The following is an 18,260-nucleotide window of genomic DNA, read 5'->3' on the forward strand; positions in this document are numbered from 1 at the left end:
ACAACACTGTTCCCACTGAAATGGTGAGTTTTTCTGCTGTGTTATGAAAAAATGCATATGGAAAGTTTGGAAGTGCGTCTTTTAATTAAGAGTAATGCGTATTTACGCACAGCAGCGGTACAGTAGCTTTATTAACACGCCGCACATCGCTCTTAATTTAAATTTAAATTTTCAGCTGCAGGTAGGATATTTAATACAGCCTATGTCTGTGTGCTTGGCAACGATACACGTGTACTGTTTGCGCGTGAAGGCGAGGGCGTCCGTGGCGAGTTTGTAGAGCGCACGGTCAGGACAATCCATCCATGATTTTGCGGAGTTTAACACAAGTAGATATTATTGAGCTTGAGTATTTCGTTGTGTAATAATATGTTTTGAATGTTGAAAGTGATTCCATTTTTCAATAAATGTTGATTTCTTTAACTTTGCACCTTCGATTGAAACTTATTAAAAACAGACGCAATCTTGATAAATCACAGTGCGTATGTTATTTTAATCTATTTACATTTCCTCATCCCGGTATCTGCGAAATAGTATGTAAATGCCATAACTTGCATATTCCTTGAGACAAATTTATTAACTGATAAGGGCTATTTTTCACATTTGAAAGACAGTTAATAAATTGGGTTGTAGTGTTCTTACTGTGCTATGAGGTTTGCACACACTACATTTAATGCTTTAGTATATCCGGCCCAAACACTCCCTCCAAATGCTCCTGGCCCGGCCCCTCTGTCAAATTTTAGAACCCATTGTGGCCCGCGAGTCAAAAAGTTTGCCCACCCCTGGTCTATGACCAGGGTGGCTGGAGTCTTTGACAATTCTTAGGGCCTTTGCAGTATATTATAACAATTATTGAATGGTTACAAAAATCCATCTTGAGTTGATGGGTAGGATACAGTCTGAGATCTGGGAATAATGATCATTTCAATTATTGAACCATTGATTATATTCTTGGATAATATAATGTATAAATGTACTTCAAGGTAGTTCTTTCTCATACTTCATCTGAGCAGGATCAGATGGTGACAGGTGTCTCAGGGTCAGGCAACCAGGGAACACCGGTCTGTGACTGCTGAGGTGAACTTGTTCAGATGCAACACTTTATTCTCTCAGTGCAGCAATCACTGGACAAGCCAGAAGCTTCAAAGATTGAAACTATTTTAAGGCAGTCTGACAAACCTCTAAAGTTGATTTCCAAATTATGTCAAGGTTTGATAGAGGCTTTTCCTGATGACACAAAACATGTCAAACAAAAATGTGAGGAAGACCTGGGAGACACTATTGACGATGATGGATTGATACAGACATGTATGAATGCACAGTCATGTTCATATAATCTCAGACATAAATCACTGCAGTGTAAAACCATCCATTAAACATATTATATGCCAATGAAACTGAAAATCAAGCACTCAGAAATGTAACTATTCTGCTGGAGGTGTAAAACACTAAAGGGCACAAATTTGAATATGTCATGATCGTGTGAAGGCTGGCTAAATTCTGGCAAAGACTATGTTCTTTTGTCTCAGCATGTCTACAGATTCTCACTTTCCCTGTTTTTGTTTGCTTGGAATTGTTGATACTGGAGGCTATTTAAGAAGAAACTGTGTAACCATAGCATTTATAGCAGCTAACCTTCATTGGAAGGTTGGTTATCCTCCCACAATTTCACAATGGATGGCAGCAATGTCAAATTATGTATCACTAGATTTGATTTATTACTAGATTAAGGGTATACTGTACAACTCTGATAAGGTCTGGGTACCTTATGGGGTCTGTAATGAAAACATAAAAAAAAAATTTGTCAAGCAGTCACAAATATATATTTTCTGATTTGCGCCTCTCAGTGGACTTATCCATTGAGGAGGCCGCAGGGATGCCACGGTCCAAGACTATGTGGATTGTGGCTCAGATGCACAAGGCACGTCTCTCTCCAAAATGAGCTCTCTCCTGCCATTTTGTGGATATTCATTGTTCCCTAACTTCATTGTGTACATTGCTTGCTATGTCTATCTATTCCCCATTACAAATTTCCCCAGTAGTAGTTCATATTTCCCCTTAATTACCATAATGTCTATTCTGCAATGTTTATTTGGTTACGGTAATTTCATTGAATATATTATTATTACAGTCATTTTCCATTCTCAATGTCGGAGTGGACATGTGTTTTGCAGAACTCACAACCTATGTTACAGTTGTGAGAAACCAGTTTTTGTTTCTTTCATTCCATTTATGAGTTTAGTCAATTTCTTCATTGTTTTTTGATAGAAAACACTTCTGTACATTTTGGTTGAGGACGTGCACCTGATTACAGATATAGAAGTAGGACCAATCTACCTGGCCTACCTGTCTGATACTATTTATGATTGTCTTAACTCACCACCACTAATGAGCTGTTTAGCTTCTCAAAGTATTTTTCCTCACCTCAAACAGCAAGTAAACAAAGTCTGTTTATAGAATCAGTTAAGAATGACAATAGTACTTCAAAGTATTTTAACAATATTTCCAGCTCTCTCCCTTTCGATAATCACTTGGCATGAAATGGAAAAATGTAATGCTCCGATCCAGTGGAAACGTCATAAACTACCTGACCCAGTTGATAGATGATACAATGTTTAGAGTTCATTGCAGACAGGTCATGCATAGCCAATGTGATTTATAAGATATTTATATTTATCAGGAAATTTTCTGCCTGCTGGCTGCAATGTTTTTATGTGTTGGATTGATGTAGACTATTTTTACATAGTTGGCAGTGGCAATAAAAGTTACTTTTAGATCTGTGTCATTTTCATTTAAATTACGATTGTAGAATGTAGATTAACCACAGAGAATGCTTTTGAAATACAAAGAGTATTAAAAATTAAATGAAAATATTCCACGAAAATGTGCAAATGAAAATCACAACTGACACGCAGATTGGTAGAAATGGTAAGATGCATAGCTACATAGGATATGTCTATATATGGGAAAATACATGTTTAAAATGTTGACAAATCAATTGGTCGAAAGAAAACACTATGCTTGGTTGACCAAAATTTTTGTTAGACGAGTACAGCATTAGTAGAAATGCAGGAAATTAGCATTAGATATCCCAAAAGATGTAGGAGGACCCCAGACATCCTGCCAGCTGCCCCCCCCCCCCCTCACTTCTAAAACCAAAGTGCTATAGGTCTCAATAAATGAGGCACAATTTAAACTTGCAAAAGTTGTTACAGATGTTACCTTTTATTTTTGTTGACTTCTGATATGAGGAAGTCTCCCTGTTGTGTAAGATCATGTAACTAACGTTTCATATCAATGATTTTATGTGCATTACACTTTCTAAAAACTGCCCTTCGAATCTGCTGGAGGTTAAGTCCATATATGACAGGGTTAAAGACAGGTGGTATAATAAGGAATTGTACAGCCATTGCGTTACGCATATTTAGAGTAATATTTACAATATTCCACCCTTGCAAAGTATCAAACAGGGTCACTGTGACGGAAATAACCATTGTTATTAAATGTGGCACACATGTCTGTGTGAATTTAATCCTTCCCTTAGCTGACTTTACACAATTCCTTACAATCTGACAGTAAGAAAATACAATGAAAAGTAACTGTAAAACATGAATCACTATTATACATTTGTTCAAAATCGGATTGATTGTAATGGGTAAACATGCATGTTTCAGTATAGACGGAATGTCACAGAATATCTTATCAATACGAGACCCACACAAAGGAATTCTGACAGCTGAAATAACTGATATGAGTGCTATAAATAAAGGATAAGACCAAGAAAATAAGAGTAACTTTCTAACAGTTAAAGATGTCACAATGGTATGGTATAGTAGTGGTCTGCATATTGCCACATACCTGTCGTAAGACATCACTGTTAGAGTAGAAATTTCACACAGGACAGATGTGTATATGACATAGGCTTGAGTCAAACATCCACCATAAGATATCACCTGAACATCTGACTGAAGGTCCAGTAAGATCTTGGGGTAGAAACCAGCAGTTCCATACAATCCATTGACACATAAACTACACAGAAAGATATACATGGGCTCATGGAGACCTTTCTCCTGAATGATTGTTATGATCAGAGTCAGATTCACAGTGATGATGAGAAGGTATGTGATAAGAGACAAGATAAAAAAGACCGATTTGTTGTTAAATGTCTCTTGTAAGCCAAAGAGATAAAAGAACTTGACTTGGGTTGAGTTCTCCATAGATTTGGTTAAGTTTCTTCCTCTGATCAATGCAGCAATTCTTAGTTCTTGCAAGGCTTGAGCGTGTATGGATGTGAATGAATGCAAGTGTGAATAATTTGATTCTGTTTAGGCTCAGACTAAACACAATAGTTTTAACAAAACAAATTCACATCCTCCCTCAAACTCTTATCAAAAAAAGATCCCGATAATATCTGTATATTATCAGACTTCTGAGGTGTAAAAGAAATGAAAAAACTTGTGTCCATGAAATGTCTTCTTGCTTGATAGAGGAGACTGCTCCAATAACTTGTTCTACTAGCCTCTAAATATATCATAGTGTATGATCACATGGGATTGTAGTTTCAGTCTCAACATGTAACCACTCCATAGAGATGGATCTATATTGAGTTTACGACAAGCAACTCATTAGATTCTATTTACTCTGTTTTGGTCCCTTTAAGACAGCGTTTCCCAAATCTGTCCTGGGGAGCACAAGGGTTGCATGTGGATTTTTTGGACCTAGCACTGGACTTGCTTATTTTAATAAAGGTCAAATAAAAAATAACAAAAACATTTTTTGTTTGCAGGGATGTTCCCTTGGGACCATCACGCAATGTCCTAATGACTATTAAAATGTAAGTCCTGAGAACGTCCTAAGAAAGTCCTGATATGATCCTCAGTGACGTCCTAGTAACTTAGCAAGAACTAGACAAAGGTCCCCCAGAGAAAGTTCCCTTGGGACCATCATGCAACGTACTGAAGACTAGTCAAATTAAGTCCAGAGAATGTCCTAAAAAGTACCTGGCATGGTCCTGATATGGTACTCGGTAACATCCTAGTAACTTACAGGGAACTAGACAAAGGTTCCCCAACGAACGTTCCCCTGGGATCATATCGTGATGTCCTGAAGACTAGTAAAAGGAAGTCTTGAGATCGGCCTAAAAACTACCATCATGTGACATCCCCTTGACGATAATGAAATGTCTCCTTTTGGACATTGAATGTCTCATGGAAAATGTCCGACACAAATAGGAACCTTTTCGTAATGTTCCCTAATGGACTTCAAAATACAATGAACAGAAATATGAACACAACATGTAAATTATTGGTCCCGTGTTTCATGAGCGGAAATGAAAGATCCCAGAAATGTTCCATACCCACAAAAAGTTGATTATCTCAAATTTGGTCCACAAATTTGGTTACATCCCTGTTAGTGTACATTTCTCATTTGCCAAGATAATCCATCCACCTGACAGGTGTGGCATATCAAGAAGGTGATTGAACAGCATGATAATTTTACCTGTGCATCTTGTGCTGGGGACAATAAAAGGCCACTCAAAAATGTACAGGTTTGTCACACAACAAAATGGCACAGATGCCTCAAGTTTTGTGGGAGGGTGCAATTGGCATGCTGACTGTAGGAATGTCCACCAGAGCTGTTGCCAAAGAATTTAACGTTAATTTATTTACCATAAGCAGCCTCCAACGTTGTTTTAGAGAATTTTGATGTAAGTCCAACCGACCTCACATCTGCAGACTACGTGTATGGTGTGGTGTGGGCGAGCGGGTTTGCTGATGTCAACGTTGTGAACAGGGTGGTGGAGATATCGTATGGGCAGGCATAAGCTATGAACACAGAACACAATTGCATTTTGTCGATTGCAATTTAAATGCACAGACACACAATGACAAGATCCTGAAGCCCATTGTCGTGCCACTCATCAGCTGCCATCACCTCAAGTATTAGCATGATCATACACAGCCCCATGTCGCAAGGATCTGTACACAATTTCTGGAAGCTGAAAATGTCCCAGTTCTTCCATGGTCTGCATACTCACCAGACATGTCACCCATTGAGCGTGTTTGGGATAATCTGGATTGACGTGTACGACAAGGTGTTCCAGTTCCAGCCAATATCCAGCAACTTCGCACAGCCATTGAAGAGGACTGGGACAACATTCCACAATCAACAGCATGATTAACTCTATGCGAATGAGATGTGTTGCGCTGTATGAGGCAAATGGTGATCACCAGATACTGACTGGATTTCTGATCCACACCATTACCTTTTTTTAAAGGGTCTATTCCCAGTCATGTGAAATCCATAGATTATGGCATAATTTATTTATTTCAATTGACTGACTTCCTTATATGAACTGTAACTCAGTAAAGTCTTTTACATTGTTGCATGTTATGTTTACATTTTTGATCAGTATACCTTATAATAACGTTATACTGTGACCAAACCGGTATCTGTACTGAACGCCATCTTATGGTCCCGAGGTAAATGTCATGTTTTACTGTTCCTACAAAGTTCTGACTATTGAACAAAGTCATCAGTGGGATGACATCTCGCTGAAACCCTTAAAGCAACATTTCCCAAACTTTGACCTGGGGATCCAAAAGGGGTGCACGTTTTGTTTTTTTCCCTAGCACTACACAGCTGATTCAAATAATCAACTAATCATTCAGATTTGATTATTTGAATCAGCTGTGTAGTACTAGGGTAAACACATGCACGTGCACCACTTGGGGTCCCCAGGACAGTTTGGGAAACGCCGCCTTTAATGGACCTAATGGGAACGTTGCCTAATGTCCTTAGGACATCTCCTGTTTGCTGGGTTAAAACATAAATAAAGTAAATATAATCCAATTAGTTGTTTGTCATAAACTCAATATAGATCCATCTCTATGGAGTGGTTACATGTTGACACTGAAACTACAATCCCATGTGATCATACACTATGGTATATTTAGAGGCTAGCAATGCAAGATATTGGAGTAGTCTCCTCTGTCAAGCAAGAAGACATTTCATGGACACAAGTTTTTTAATTTCTTTCACACCTCCGAAGTCTGATAATGTACAGGTAATATCAGGATCTTTTTTTTATAAGAGTTTAAGGGAGGATGTGAATTTGTTTTGTTAAAACTATTGTTTTAAAACTATTTCACACTTGAATTTATTCACATCCATACACACTCAAGCCTTGCAAGGACTAAGAATTGCTGCATTGACCAGAGGAAGAAAAGTAACAAAAGCTATGGAGAACTCAACCCAAGTCAAGTTATTTTATCTCTTTGGCTTACAAGAGACATTTAACAACAAATCAGTATATTTTATCTTGTCTCTTATCACATATCTTCTCATCATCACTGTGAATTTGACTCTGATCATAACAATCATTCAGGGGAAAGGCCTCCATGAGCCCATGTATGTCTTTCTGTGTAGTCTATGTGTCAATGGATTGTATGGAACTGCTGGTTTCTACCCCAAGTTGTTACTGGACCTTCAGTCAGATGTTCAGGTGATATCTTATGGTGAATGTTTGACTCAAGCCTATGTAATATACACATCTGTCATGTGTGAAATGTCTACTCTAACAGTGATGTCTTACGACAGGTATGTGGCAATATGCAGACCACTACTATACCATACCATTGTGACATCTTTAACTGTTAGAAAGTTACTCTTATTTTCTTGGTTTTATCCTTTATTTATAGGACTCATTGTAGTTAGTTTAACCGTCAGACTTCCTTTGTGTGGATCTCGCATTGATAAAATCTTCTGTGACATTCCGTCTATACTGAAACATGCTTGTTTACCCACTACCATCAATCAGATGTTGAACAAATTTATACTAGTGGTTCATGTTTTACAGTTACTTTTCATTGTATTTTCTTATGGTCAGATTGTAAGGACTTGTGTAAAGTCAGCTAAGGGAAGGATTAAATTCACACAGACATGTGTGCCACATTTAATAACAATATTTATTTTCATCACAGTGACCCTGTTTGACAATTTGCAAGGGTGGAATAATGTAAATAGTACGCTAAATATGCGTAATGCAATGGCCGTACAATTCCTTATTATACCACCTGTCTTTAACCCTCTCATATATGGACTTAACCTCCAGCAGATTCGAAGGGCAGTTTTTAAAAAGTGTAATGCACATAAAACCATTGATGTGAGACATTAGTTACAAGATCTTACACAACAGGGAGACTACCTGATATCAGAAGTCAACAAATAAAAAAGTAAAAATCTGCCAAAACTGTTGCAAGGTTAAATGGCGCCTCATTTCTTGATGCCTGTCGCCAAGGGCGCAACTTTTGTTTTCGAAATGGAGAGGAAGGGGGGGACAACACCTGGCAGGGGGTCTGGGGGTCCTCCCTAAATTTCACTCTACCCGACCCCAAAAAATCTTAGTCAACCAAGAGTAGTCTTTTCTTTCAATCTAATGGATTTGTATAAATTAAAAAATATATATTTTTCCATATATACACCCAACCTTTGTGCCAATTTATTTGACAATTTCTACCAATCTGCTTACCAGTAATAATTTTCATATGCACATTATTGTTGAACGTTTTCTTTTAATATATAATAGTCTTTGTATCTCAAAATCATTGTCTGTGTTTTATCTACAATCTTAATCTAAATTAAAATGATACAAGTCTAAAAGTAACTTTTATTGCAATTGCCAACTATGTAAACATACCCTACATAAAGCCAACACATAAAAACAATATCCTGATAAAAATGTATTTCCTATAAATCACATTGGCTATGCATGACCTGTCTGCAACTAACTCTAAACATTGTATCAACTATCATCTGGGTCAGGTATTTTATGATGTTTCCATTGGATCAGAGCATTACATTTTTCCCGTCTTGCTGAGTGGTTTTGGAAAGGTAGAGATATGGAAATATTGTTCAAATACTTTGAGGAACTATTGTTATTCTCAATTGTTTCTTGAAACAGACTTTGTTTCTTTGCTGTTTGAGGCGAAGAAAACTTACTTTGAGAAGCTCCACAGTTCATTAGTGGTGGTGAGTTAAGGAAATCAGAAATACTATCAGACATCCCTAAATGGGCACATTTATAGGCCTACATTTGCACAAAGGACAGGTAGACTAGTCCTACTTCTATATGGGTAATCAGGTGTCTTACTCAACATTGAGAGCAGAGTTTTAAAAAAATGTTTAAAAAATTGACAAAACTTGTAAATGGAATGAAATAGACAAATACAAGTTTCTCACGAGTGTAGCATAGTGTCACGCCCTGGCCTTAGTATTCTTTGTTTCATTTAGTATTTTAGTTGGGTCAGGGTGTGACATGGGGAAGGTATGTGTTTTTTGTATTGTCTAGGGTGGTTGTATGGTTTAGGGGGTTAAGTAGAGTAGATGGGTTAGTGTTCAGTGTAGGTGTCTAGGAAAGTCTATGGTTGCCTGAATTGGTTCTCAATCAGAGACAGCTGGTTATTGTTGTCTCTGATTGGGAGCCATATTTAAGGCAGCCATAGGCTTCAGCTGTTTGTGGGTAATTGTCTATGTGTAGTGTTTGTGTCAGCACTATCTGTCTTTATAGCTTCACGGTCGTCAGTTTTGTTATTTTGTTAGTTCGTGTATAGTTGTTCGTTTCTTGTTTGTTTTATCTCTTCTTAAATAAAAGAAGATGTATTTTGCACACGCTGTGCCTTGGTCCAATCTCTCACAGCAAGACGATCGTGACACATAGGTTGTGAGTTCTGCAAAAGACATGTCCACTCCAACATTGAGAACGGTAAATGACTGTAATAATAATATATTCAATGACCTATCAGAAATTACCTAACCAAATAAACATTGCAGATTAGAAATGATGGGAATGAACGGTACATGTAGCCTATGCTGGTGATATTTGTAATGGGGTATTGATAGACATAGTAAACAATGCACACAATGAAGTTATGAATACCCATGAAATGGCGGGAGAGCTCATTCTGGAGAGAGACATGCCTTGTGCGTCTGAGCCACAATCACCATATTCTTGGACCGGGGCATCCCTGCGGCCTCCTCAATGGATTAGTCCACTAAAACAGGCGCAAATCAGATAGGTGTCTTGTGTGCCATAAAAAATATACATATGCTTGACAAAAAAAAATCTAATGTTTTCATTACAGACCCATTTTGTCATACAGTATTCCATAAGGTACCCAGACCTTATCAAGGTTGCACAGTATACCCTTAATCTAGTAATAAATCAAATCTAGTGATACATTATTTGACATTTCAGGCATCCATTGTGACATTGTGGGAGGATAACCAACCTTCTAATTTTATGGCAATGCATTTCTTAGCTGATATACATGCTATGGCTACACAGTTTCTTCTTTTAACAGCCTCCAGCCTCCAAGAAAACAAAAAGAGAATGTAGCCAGCATTCACAAGATCATAACATATGCAAATATGTCCCCTTTTGTGTTTTACACCTCCAGCTATGGAATGCCATTTGGGTCTTTGCGTGTCAAAAAGATACACGTCAAATAACAATATGTAAACTATATGCAAATGTTGGCCAATCACTATATGAAAAACTTCTCATTCATCATCACCAACAAACGACTAACTCATGTCGAACCTTGAAAACATGAGACCACTTTTTAAGTTTTGCAAGCCAAGTGTAACCACCTTTACAACCACCCCAGGGGGATCGGGTGGTTCAAAGGTAGGATTAATTCTGGTAGGTTAGGTAATATTTTGCAAAAGTCAACATTAACCGGCACAACTACCTAGTAACGTTAGCTAGCTAATGATTTCAGCAGATAACGTTACCGCGGGGTGCGTGAGTCTGGGCGGCGTCGATTATGCTGAGTGTCATTATTGTAACTTTTATAACGTTTGCACGTTATCATATTTCATACGTTGTCATATTTCAATCGTTCAGGAGACGGAATAATGCTGGAGTCCAAAGATGGCAAACCAAGAGAATTAGGCTGATAACTATGAGGGTTTGCCTCATCGCTGACCCTACCATCTGGCAGCTGAACAGGATAGGTCAATTTTCCCTATATCCATGTAGTACATGAGGACTTGGTGCGGTGCACAGTGCTTGCTTTGTAAGTAAGCTAAGTGTGAATCTATCTTGTGATTAAACATAGACTTATTGACGTTTTTTTTCCCTGATTTAAAGATCATGGACTGTTTCCCTGTTTTATATTAGGACAATTTTTATTAGATTTAAATTGGTAGGCCAAGATGAGGCCTACCATCTCTCTCTGGCTGCAGACCAGGAGAAAGTATTTATATGATATAGCTTAGTAAATCTGTTCAGATCACACATCAACGGCATTCCAACAGGAAACACTTACATTTTCATACACAAAACAGATGAATTCAATACTTATTTTTGCCACAGGAGATGAAATGTCATCGTTTTGAGGAGTGGGAGAGCAGGCGGAGGAAGGTAAGGGATTTCACCAAGTTGATATCATCTGTATATTATGTAAGGGATAAATGCAGACGTTCTTTACATTACCTTGGAAATAATGGACGACGCAGCGGGACAAGGTGGAGTTAATTTTTCCAAGGTAATGTACAGAAAGGAGACAGTTATCCTGCTTATACTACAGTTACCAAAGAAAATAATACTAAAGCACACATTTATCGGCAGAAATCCTGCTGCTACTGCTACTATGCACTGGCTTCTTGCTCCAACCATCACCTCAGCCTCCACCTGTTAGGTTATGTGTTCCTGCCGGGGGCAATGGTATAGCTTACCGCACTCACTGCCTGTAGGCTATTTTATATTGACGCTTTGCTTGGGCAGTGAGCTACCCTGAATAAGCAGAGCCTATATCGCCACGGCTTGTATTATTCATTGCTTAATACATGGTAAAAATGTATTTCTACGTGCCGTTTTCTTTCTGAACTGGTTTTAATGCCCATTCTAGAATTCAACAATGCTGTGGTATAAATATATCTGTAACTTAACACTAACAGTAATGCATGTTGTAGTCAATAGAGGAGAGAAGACAGAGGGTGGTCTCTCATCCAGAGATGCCTGATGGAGTGCCCTTTAAGATCAAATACCCAGATGCGAGGGAGCGGATTAGGAGATTCCAGCTCTCTGAATCCATTCAGGTAAGTCATTAATTTACTTGTTGATAAACTCAGTACTATAAATGTACATTTCAGGTTGAATTCCAATTGTTAATGTTGGTCTTTTGTTATATAGATGTTGTTTGATTTTGTAGGGGAGGATGATGCCTGGAGTGAGGTCTTTACCCTCCAGGCAGCAGCGGGCTTCGCAACCCTGAAGAGCACGATTAACGGGTCATTGGAGGACCATGGAATTCGGGAGTCAACAACACTGTATGTGTTGTGGTTGTCTGTGGAGGTTGTGCAGGTGACTAGCATGACACTACCTAATAATAATATATTTGATGTTTGTATCGGACTACATTTGAACTACTTGATAGTTATAACCTTTGTGTGGTTGTTTCTGTCCATTTACAGGCAATCCTATCGCCTCACCTCTCGCCAGCCTCCTCTCCTCTCCATTCACCTCCTTCATCACCAAACTTTTCTTCTTTTCACCCCTCACCTTCTAACTCACTTTCTCCTTCTCCCTCATCTTCACCTCCATCATCGGACCCAGAGACTAAGTGAGTTTAAAACCTTAATGTCAGTGTATTTTCCCTTAGGATCAATCCTTATTCGATTTGTCATACATTTTGAATGAGCCCCCCCTCCCCAGAATGGACATAAAACCATTTTACGTACGCTCTGGAGCCGAGTGGACCACTGCCCCATCGCTAAAATTATAAATGTCCACAGGGGCAACATCCTAAACAGTAGCCTGTATGCATTTCAACGCAAAAACTTTAATGCAGGGGCTAAGAAGAACTTGTCATTACCTCCTCTAACATAATAATTTTTAATCAGTCGACCCCCCTAAATCAATACACATCACTATATTGTCCTTAACACTTATTTTAAATACACATACTGTCTAAACCATGACAGGTTCAAATATGGTCTCAACTCTCTTGGGCTGCTCGAGGCATTGGGGAACCACCCGGACAGCTTCCGAGCACTTTTTGTGGACTCCATAAAGCCTCCCACTGCCAGGGACCAGCGGGACCTGTTTAAAGTAACCTATTCCATACCTGGCTTCTCCCTCCTTCTCTCTCTCGAACTCTGTTATCCACCCTAATAGCTAATGCGACCAAACTGTCCAGGTCACAAGGCTCCGGATAGGAGATCAGCTCATCCTTGAGTTGCTCCGACAACCCCTGGTAAAAAGCCGCTTGTAGTGTCTCCTCATTCCACCCACTCTCCACAGCCAATGTCGGGAACTCAATCAAAGTCTGCCACGTAACGAGCTCCTTGGCGAAGAGAGAACAAACGCTTAGCTGCGTCCTTACCTCGGACTGGATGGTCAAAAAGCTTTCTCATCTCTGCCGTGAACTCCTGGTATGACGCCATGCAGGTGTCCTGTTGTTCCCAAACAGCTGAAGCCCATTCCAAAGCTCTACCGCGTAGCAGTTCAATAACAAAAGCTATCCTAGCCTTGTCTGTGGCGTAAGAGTGGGGCTGCAGATCAAACACTAAACCACACTGCATAAGAAATGAACGGCATCTTCCCAAATCCCCTTCGTACTTATCAGGCGTCGGTACCTTGGGCTCACGGAAGGAAACCGCTCCAGAAGCGGCAGGTGAGAGGGGTGAAACAGGTGGTGGAGGATACGCTGGCAAACTGAGCTGATCCTGGATACTCGTCAAGCTAGCAGAGAAGTTCCGGACTAAAATCGCTATCTCCTGTAGCGCCGTGCTGTGTTGTCCCAATATCTTCTCCTGATGGGTAATGGCATGGCGAACGGATTCCAGGTCCGCTGGGTTCATTCCTGGTCGGATCGTTCTGTCACGGTTTTCTAACGTTGAACCCAGAAGCAGACCAGGACAAGGAGAGTTAGACGAAGGTGAGTATTTATTTACAAGTTTAAGTGTAGAGATAGAAAGATCCAGGTAGCGGAGCGGGCAGCGGAGTTGAGTTGAGGCGATTGAATTGGCAGATCCAATGGAGTAACAGAAGCCACCGACGACCAGGTAGGGATGGAATGAGTGTTCCGGGTGAATGATGTTCATGGCTAACGATCCGGCAGGGAATGGATGTCAGAGCTTATGAAGTGGAGGGATGATGATCAGGACCAGGTGTGCAGATAGCTGATGGGATACAGGTGAGGGTAATCAGAGATCTCCCAACTAGCTACGTCGTCCGGCAACCAGACAGGGTGCGTTCTAGGACACCGGAAAAACCCTCCAGGACAGAACACAGGCAAAAACAGACTCAGGAAACGGGATTCGTGACAACTGGTGCCTCCCACTCCTCTTTCTATTCTGGTTAGCGCCAGTTTGCGCTGTTCTGTGAAGGGAGATGTACACAGCACTGTACGAGATCTTCAGTTTCTTGGCAATTTCTCGCATGGAATAGCCTTAATTTCTCAGAACAAGAATAGACTGACGAGTTTCAGAAGAAAGTTTTTGTTTCTGGACATTTTGAGCCTGTAATCGAACCCACAAATGCTAATGCTCCAGATACTCAACTAGTCTAAAGAAGGCCAGTTTTATTGCTTCTTTAATCAGAACAACAGTTTTCAGCTGTGCTAACATAATTGCAAATGGGTTTTCTAATGATGAATTAGGCTTTTAAAATTATAAACTTGCATTAGCTAACACAACGTGCCATTGGAACACAGGAGTGATGGGTGCTGATAATGGGCCTCTGATTTTCTAATCAGCCATTTCCAGCTACAATAGTCTTTTACAACATTGTCATTTACAACAATGTCTACACTGTATTTCTGATCAATTTGAACGGTAGTGTAGATACAGTTGAAGTAGGAAGTTTACATACACTTAGGCTGGAGTCATTAAAACTTGTTTTTCAACCACTCCACACTTTTCTTGCTAACAAACTATAGTTTTGGCAAGTCGGTTAGGACATCTACTTTGTGCATGCCACATGTCATTTTTCCAACAATTGTTTACAGACAGATTATTTCACTTATTATTCACTGTATCACAATTCCAGTGGGTCAGAAGTTTACATACATTAAGTTGACTGTGCCTTTAAACAGCTTGGAAAATTCCAGAAAATAATGTCATGGCTTTAGAAGCTTCTGATAGGCTAATTGACATCATTTGAGTTAATTGGAGGTGTACCTGTGGATGTATTTCAAGGCCTACCTTCAAACTCAATGCCTCTTTGCTTGACATCATGGGAAAATCAAAAATCAGCCAAGACTTCAGATTTTTTTTTTGAGTTCCACAAGTCTGTTTTTTTTTGTTTCATTTTTTTATTTATTCCACCTTTATTTAACCAGGTAGGCCAGTTGAGAACAAGTTCTCATTTACAACTGCGACCTGGCCAAGATAAAGCAAAGGAGTGCGACAAAAAACAACGCAGAGTTACACATGGGATAAACAAAAGTACAGTCAATAACACCATAGAAAAATCTATATACAGTGTGTGCAAATGGAGTAAGGATGTAAGACAATAAATAGGCCATAGCAGTGAAGTAATTACAATTTATCAAATTAAACAATTTAAAGGCAATGCTACCAAATACTAATTGAGTGTATGTAAACTTCTAATCCACTGGGAATGTGATAAATGAGATAAATGAGATAAATAAATTCTCTCTACTATTATTCTGACATTTCACATTCTTAAAATAAAGTGGTGTTCCTATCTGACCTAAGACAGGGAATTGTAATTTGGATTAAATGTCAGGAATTGTGAAAAACGGAGTTTAAATGTATTTAGCTAAGGTGTATGTAAACTTCTGACTTCAACTGTATTTTTTGCAACATCATCCGCCTTAAACTTGAAAACACCTGCTGCTGCAGAAGTCGTCATCGTACTTACTATTAAAACACATGCTAGCTACTAGCGTGGGATGAATACTGCTTGCTATTGCCACAGATTCTATGCTCTTGCTCTCTCAAAAGTGACATGCCTAGACACTTTTTTTTGTGACATGCAACTGTATTAGAGCAGAATTGCATGAGCCATCCACATTTTCTCTTGCAATGCCACCCATTGCAAGAGAAAATGTGGTTGGCTCATGCAATTCTGCTCTAATACAGTTGCATGTCAGGGAAAGGGGATACCTAGTCAGTTGCACAACTGAATGCATTTAACCAAATTGTGTTTTCCGCATTTAACCCAACCCCTCTGAATATACGTCATCAGCGCCCGGGGAGCAGTTGTTGTCGGGGTTTAACTGTCTTGCTCTATGGCAGAACAGCACATTTTCCCACCTTACCGGCTTGGGGATTCGAATCAGTGACCTTTGACATCCCAATTCTGAATACTGTAAAACCAGTTTGGTTCTAAAACAGAGCCTTGGGGAACACCATATTTAATTCGTGAATTATAAAGATCAGATACCTACAATTACATAAAACATTCTTTCAGTGACAATACATGATACACTTTATGTAATTAATAATCTTTGGGCTACAGAGAAACTATGCCAAAATGCCACATATTTGTATTGTCAATTATAGCAACTAAACACTTAGTTGCTATAATATATTACATATTACATTACATACACTACATATTTAAAAAAGAAACAATCAAGTTATGTTTAAGGGTTAAAGTCTCTTTTGAAGACAAACATATGTCTAGAATTCTTACATATGAGTATATGTTAGGAAATATAGTACATGGCAAAGAACGCACAGCTACAACAAGACCCCATATGATATTTTCGTGTAGTATTTTAACTAGCAAGCTTGACTAAGTAGTTGTCACAATACACTCTGTCTATAACATTACCACAAAATTACAGTTACAAAGTCAGGGAGATAAGGATGGCGTTGATGAAAAAATGATCGAACCAGGACAGCAGAAATAAGCCACTAATTATTTTAGGTTTCATAATATTGTTATACAGTAGAGTGGTGGTTCCCCAACATTTTCACTCGGGCCTCCCTTCATCATTGGGGAACGTGTCTCATGAGTGTTCATGTGATATCTGGTGACTCAAACATTACAACAAAATCAATGGGATAAAACATGTTTGCTGACATGAGCTAGTCAATCTGGACATTTCTGACAATTTACAGTATAAATAGCAGTCTACGGTCTGCAATGACTGACATGACAACAGGTAAACTGCACTACCCAATATAGAAATTGCACCTTGTGCATTCGTCTATTATATATTTCAAGAGCAAGTTGAAAGCCCGACTGAGTTCCTTAAAACATTACTTCTTACATTCAAAGGAAAAGTAGTAAATTGATTAAATTTAAAGCCCGGGTGGGGAGGGTTACAAGTAGGCCGTCATTGTAATTAGGAATTTGTTCTTAACTGACTTGCCTAGTTAAATAAAGGCTAAATAAATAAAAAAGTGATGACACTTATGTAACGATAGTCTATATCGTCCTCCTCATCGGACGAGGAGAGGCGAGAAGGATCGGACCAATATGCAGAGTGGTTCGTGCTCATGATGATTTATTAAAACCGAAACTGAACACTGAAATACAAAACAATAAACGAAGTGCAGAAAACCGAAACAGTACCGTGTGGTGAAAACACTAACACGGTAGACAAACACCCACAAAAAACACGTGAAACCCCGGCTGCCTAAGTATGATTTTCAATCAGGGACAACGATTGACAGCTGCCTCTGATTGAGAATCATACCAGGCCGAACACAAAATCCCAACATAGAAAATCACACATAGACAACCCACCCAACTCACGCCCTGACCATACTAAATAAATACAAAACAAGGGAAAACAGGTCAGGAACGTGACAACTTATTGTCACCTTATTGTCACTCTAGGCTATCCTAGGCCTATAGTACACATTCAGGTCATACACTCCCAGAGGCTATGACAGAAGGAGTGCGTCCCAAATGGCACTCTATTCCCTATATAGTGCACCACCTTTGACCAGAGGGCTCTGGTCAATATTGGGAATAGGGTACAATTTGGTAAACATTCAAGACCAGCCGTGCCTCTCCTTGAGCCCCTCAGGTCACTACAGGTTAATAGCTGCATTAATTGGGTCCCAGGGAACGAGGTGATTGAGTGGACTAATGACCTGGTACCTAATGACTCAATAAACATGTTTATTATGCTCTTGTTATTGGCTTCTGCTTTCCCCATGGTAAGGTATACAAGGAGTAAAAAAAGATACTGGTGTTTTGCACATCATTTTCATTGACAGAACTACAAAACTTTCTACAGCTTTTTACAGGATGAATGGAGTACATGACCAAT

The 18,260-nt window shown here is 39.2% G+C and overlaps 2 protein-coding genes across 2 annotated transcripts; one reads left to right on the forward strand and one right to left on the reverse strand.

Moving 5' to 3' along the window:
* Positions 1–3,537: 3,537 nt before the first annotated feature.
* LOC129822519 (olfactory receptor 4N2-like) lies at positions 3,538–4,214 on the reverse strand. The gene is made up of 2 exons (XM_055880830.1): positions 3,659–4,214; positions 3,538–3,566 (listed from the first exon to the last, which is right to left on the reverse strand). Exons 1-2 carry the CDS (start codon positions 4,212–4,214, stop codon positions 3,538–3,540), a joined length of 585 nt encoding a protein of 194 aa, XP_055736805.1.
* A 3,023-nt stretch (positions 4,215–7,237) lies between these two features.
* On the forward strand, positions 7,238–13,721 carry LOC129822520 (olfactory receptor 6N1-like). Its single transcript, XM_055880832.1, has 5 exons — positions 7,238–7,880; positions 7,980–8,161; positions 11,974–12,099; positions 12,194–12,364; positions 13,629–13,721. Exons 1-5 carry the CDS (start codon positions 7,238–7,240, stop codon positions 13,719–13,721), a joined length of 1,215 nt encoding a protein of 404 aa, XP_055736807.1.
* Positions 13,722–18,260: the final 4,539 nt, after the last annotated feature.

The sequence above is a fragment of the Salvelinus fontinalis genome, chromosome 24, assembly GCF_029448725.1.
Source record: "Salvelinus fontinalis isolate EN_2023a chromosome 24, ASM2944872v1, whole genome shotgun sequence".
Taxonomy (NCBI): domain Eukaryota; kingdom Metazoa; phylum Chordata; class Actinopteri; order Salmoniformes; family Salmonidae; genus Salvelinus; species Salvelinus fontinalis.